At 35.6% G+C, this 4878-nt stretch overlaps 1 protein-coding gene across 1 annotated transcript; it reads right to left on the bottom strand.

Annotated features, from left to right (window-relative positions):
* Nucleotides 1-376: 376 nt before the first annotated feature.
* Nucleotides 377-819, bottom strand: Smp_035790 (hypothetical protein). Its single transcript, XM_018798259.1, has 2 exons — nucleotides 634-819; nucleotides 377-599 (listed from the first exon to the last, which is right to left on the bottom strand). Exons 1-2 carry the CDS (start codon nucleotides 776-778, stop codon nucleotides 424-426), a joined length of 321 nt encoding a protein of 106 aa, XP_018653219.1. The 5' UTR covers nucleotides 779-819; the 3' UTR covers nucleotides 377-423.
* Nucleotides 820-4878: the final 4059 nt, after the last annotated feature.

Here is a 4878-nt window from a genome sequence, read left to right as displayed (position 1 = left end):
GAGCAAAAATTAATTCAAAAAACTAAGAGATCCCAAAGACTGATCGACTATTTAGGTTACGTACACCAACATTAGTCGTTTGTATCATTTCATACGACACTAATACTTCTATTATCGTTAAGACTTGTCTAAAGTTATTCACTTACAACACGAATCGAGAGCCATATCTTCGTATTCTGGTAGGTAAAGAGCTGACAATATTGCAGAAAGTCTTACTAAAAATGATGAGTACTTGCTACACTCAAGACAGAGATATTCCATCTAACACTCAGTAATATCCAACGTTCATCACACGGTAACAACTGTCGTCTCTCACCAATTCAAGAAATTCGCCGAACTAGTCCCGATTCATATTAAGGAACAACTACTCGACTTTGAACCAAAACAATGATGAATACCAATTAATTATTTATGTGCGATCATTTAAAAGGTGACCATTTGACCTTTCTTCTTCTTATCTCCACCAAGTTCGAAGTGTTTGCATCTCTTGATTCTCAGTTGCTTCTTACATTTACATTGAGAGCATTCCAACCGCAGCACAATCTTTTTCGTAGTTTTAGCTTTTCTCCTGAGAATTGGTTTTGACTGACCACCGTAACCTAAAAACGGTATTAAGTGGATATTTTTTCGTACCTGACTGTTTCCTGTCGTACCGCCGCTTGCCCTGCGCATACAGGGAATCTTTCCCTTTTTTGTACTGAGTTACCTTATGCAAAGTATGTTTTTTGCATTTGGAACTCTTACAAAACGTATTTCTCGTCTTGGGGATATTAACCATGTTAGCCACACGCGACCTTGGCAAGTGACCCGCCCGTAATTAAACAACCCGAGAAGAGATTTAAACAATAACAATCCTAGATTACAAGCAGTAATTAAATAGTTGTGTATATAATGGTCGATAATGAGGGATTAAGTTGCTTTTCGAATATCTTATTTCCTTTTCCATTAATTTTTATTCTAAGCACTAGTATAAACCGTTTAACATTTTCTAAATTCTTCTATTTTGTCCCAGAGTATGTTGGGTAGTTCGTGTATTTTTAACAATCACTCGTTGTATAGCCTGTCTGTTTTTATTGTGTTCCACCACATACTACCTTTATTGATATCACGCTCATCGAACGGCTTTCAGTATAGCTGTTTAACACCACTGTGTATCTGCACTGAGTTATCTGCAGAGACGTGTTGCTAACATTCAGTGAAATCAGCTACCTGAAAGGCTGGCACATTCCCTTAAAATATGGCATGTTTGAGCAGAATTTTAACGAAATCTTGATCTTAGTAAAATCAGCTTGTTCGGATACACAGTGGTGAGGAGAACTCATTGAAACTCGATCTTGACACTCCAAATAGAGCTAGGATTATTTCAAAATGTGGAACCAACTACTTGATGGAGACAACAGGCGAACTCACTCAACCTCGGATAACCTTCTCACTAGAGATGAAATCTTGATCGACAAACTGTAGATACCTTTATCCTTTGTAAAAAATGGACCCACCGTTCTGGACATCTGTTTTATTTGCAAAGCCTGCTGGCAGTTTAAACTCTTGGATATATCAACTTCAAAAAAACAATCTAAGTATGCGGTACCAAGGAGTCTATCCCAGAGTTCATTTCAAGGTTTACTGGGTTTTTCTGCTGAACAGTCCGTTTGTCAACAGTCGTTTCTAAGATAAATAACTATGTTTGACCTCAAGATAACGGTTACTGAGTCCTGACTTCTCTAGAACGTTTAGCAGATTCATTCGTAAGCGTGCCTACAAGAAGCTCGGGCGTATGGGTATTCAGATACTGTCAATCAACTAATTATGGTCATATAGAAATAGCTACCCAACTATTGTTGAGCTAATTTTTTCGGTTACAAAAGCTGCAAAATGCTGTAGTGGGCACTTCCGTGTTCAGTGCAAGAACCGTTTCCCTTTTCAACCCACACAAATTACCCTCAGGACTTACATTATAATCCATTACATTTTGCTGATGATATAAGGCTTCTCATAGAAGTTGGCATGCAAGCTGGTAATCTGGCTCTCTAGAAGGATCTGACTGGACGCAAAAGCTCAGTGAATTATGGACTGAGTTTTAACTCGATGAAAAGTAAAGTATCCCATTTTAAAGTCCTTGCAAACTACACACAAATTGAAGAATGCGGTCTGTAAGTCCTATTGGCTGATTGAGATTTAGTTGCTTTGGTAGCTCATGTTCTGAGGTCATAACCTATGGCAAAAATGATTCTACAGGAAACCGTCACTGCTAACTTTCAAGGGGAACTCCAGGTAGTTTCATGGTATAATTTTTCAACTTATACTTAAGTTTTATTCAACCCTCTTAAAGTGTAGGAAGAAAGTTTATCCGTTTTTGCTTCAGAAACATATAAATGCTGCTGATTATATGCAAAAGCAAGTCACTAAATCATTTCAAGTACTCAACTTCATTCTTCATGAGAAACCCTCCGAAATACTGGATTTGAACCCAACATAGCATGTGAGATTGATCGGGAACCTTTAAGTGACCTGCAACATCGTAACGCTGCGTAAGATACTTTATGAAGGTTAAGTGTATGAAAGCCTGGAAACAACTAGGTTGATTGGCTGGGAATTGGCTGCAAACATCTTAGCGATGTCAAAACATTGTAGTTACAATATTCCTTCCCCCCCTCGTTTGTGTGGGCATTAAATTTCCCATTATTTTATATTGAATGTTAAAAAAACTGGTGTGTTTGAAAAGGATAACCCCGTGCTTCAACTGTCCTGTTCCACGATCTGACAAAGATCTTTTCACCACTAGTATGGCTTCTTCTATCGAAAGAACATGGGGCACCCACCGAAAAGAAAAACCCCTGCATGTACTCTGTACTGTGATTTATCCCTCTTGATTCCTTCAGATGTACACTTTATCGATCTTCTAAATCGATCTTAGGTGATACTCTTTATATTCCGACTCCTCCTGTGGTTCTTTTAGGGCTATTGTCGATCACAAGCACGGGTAGAATATAAGGATTGGGTGTGGGGTCGGCAACCTCATCCCGTAGAAAACAATCTTGTTGAAAAAACGCTGACCATTTGTCGTTTATTGTTGTCTTTGTTTTTCTTACGTTTTAACCGAATTCCCATATATTCCTGAACTACGACCATGTTATTTTAGTTGTTTTTTTGGTTATGGTGTCTGTCATATTAATCTACTCTTTTTTTGGTTATATTGCCTGAATTGACTGGAAATGTGTATTTTAGGTGAATTGAGGCACCCTTCCAGATATCGAAACACTCGGTGTTATTGAGAACTTAAATATTGTCTTTTGTACAACCCCTGTGTGATCTGTCCAGAGAGGATAGAATAAGGTTTCTGTGCTAATAGGAATATTATTATTATTCACAAACACCTTATGGGTACATAAGTGCTGTGAAGAAACCATTTCGGGTTTCTTCAAAAAATGCAATAATACACAATTTTCAATAATGTTAACATTACATATGCCATGTTTGAGAAAGGAAGGAAAAGGAAAATAAAATATTAATAATAGAATAGTAATAATAGTAATAATAAATCAGGTTCTGTGTAATTAGCAAGAATTTTGAATTGATTTTGAAGAGGGAAAGGAAGAAACTAAGGAAATAGAAATAAAGGAGACGCGGAATACGTTAATATCTTAACGCAGAACAAGAATAAACAACTATGTATGTATAGCAAAACGAGTAATAAAAATAAAATAAAGCAGAATAGATTGATAAGTAAATAACTTATTATTGCAGTAAGATATGACGTTAGAATAAGTGTTTGTTCGTGCAGACATAGTTTTGGGCGATGCTACGAAAGTCTCAATTAAGTGCAAAAGATAATCAATATGTATGAGGTGTATACACATAGTGAGGATAAAACGAGTCTGATAAGTTGAATTCAACGTAACTCAAGTTATTGTCTCAATCCAAAGCTTCGTAATCTTAAGAATAATATTTATTTAGAAGGAAAAAAAGGGAGAGAGAAAAGAGATGAACACATAGTGAAAGGGTCCAACCATGATCATAATAGTGTAATGGATATAGACTTTTGAGATGAACGAATAATTTTAAATTAATATTAATAACAACAATAATAAATCCTTGCGGATAAATACGTGTAGATTTATGTAACAGTATACAGAGTGAAACCGGGTATTAGTATAAACATTGGTGCAATAATAATAATTATTTAGAATGATGCTATCATAGTCACAATTAATTGCAAGGAATAATTAAATATAAATTTCTATATGTTATATATATGTTGTGAAGATTTTAAAAAAAATTATTTGTTTAAGTGGAACATAGGGTTTTTTGTTTTTAATTGTAGACTTTGGATATTTATGAATAAAATATGTTTAGAAGGACAAGAAGAGATGAAAAGAATAACTTATGTGTCGAAAGACCAATAATGATATCAATAACAGTAATAATTATAAATACGAACATAAGCAGACTTCATATATTAAGATGAATAAAAGTGAAATAAAATAGGTATGAAAAGTTTCAAAGGTATCACTTTGCTTTTCAGTCAGTTAGATAGATGACGGACCTTTTTTGTATAAATCATTGTTAAGCACGTTAATATTCAATAGGTGACACAATCCACTTTCGGAAAGAAAATCATCAAGAAGACTTCGGAACCGGGTTATAGTTTCACTGCATCGGAGGTTCATTGGCAGTCTATTCCACATGGTTGAGTAGCGAATAACGAAATAATTCTAGCGCAAATTTGTGTGGGTTTTTGGAACCGCTAGAATATTTTCCTTATTGCGTAGATTGTGGGACGGTATCATAGAGCATGAAGGGGTAGATAGCGAAGAGTAAGAAATACCGTTAAGAAGCCGGTAGAGAAAGATAAGGTTTAATTTGATACGCCTGATCCAG

This window comes from Schistosoma mansoni, chromosome 6, assembly GCF_000237925.1.
Source record: "Schistosoma mansoni strain Puerto Rico chromosome 6, complete genome".
Taxonomy (NCBI): Eukaryota; Metazoa; Platyhelminthes; class Trematoda; order Strigeidida; family Schistosomatidae; genus Schistosoma; species Schistosoma mansoni.
The sequence above is the reverse complement of the archived record's forward strand: the minus strand, read 5'-3'. Positions and strand labels throughout refer to the sequence as shown.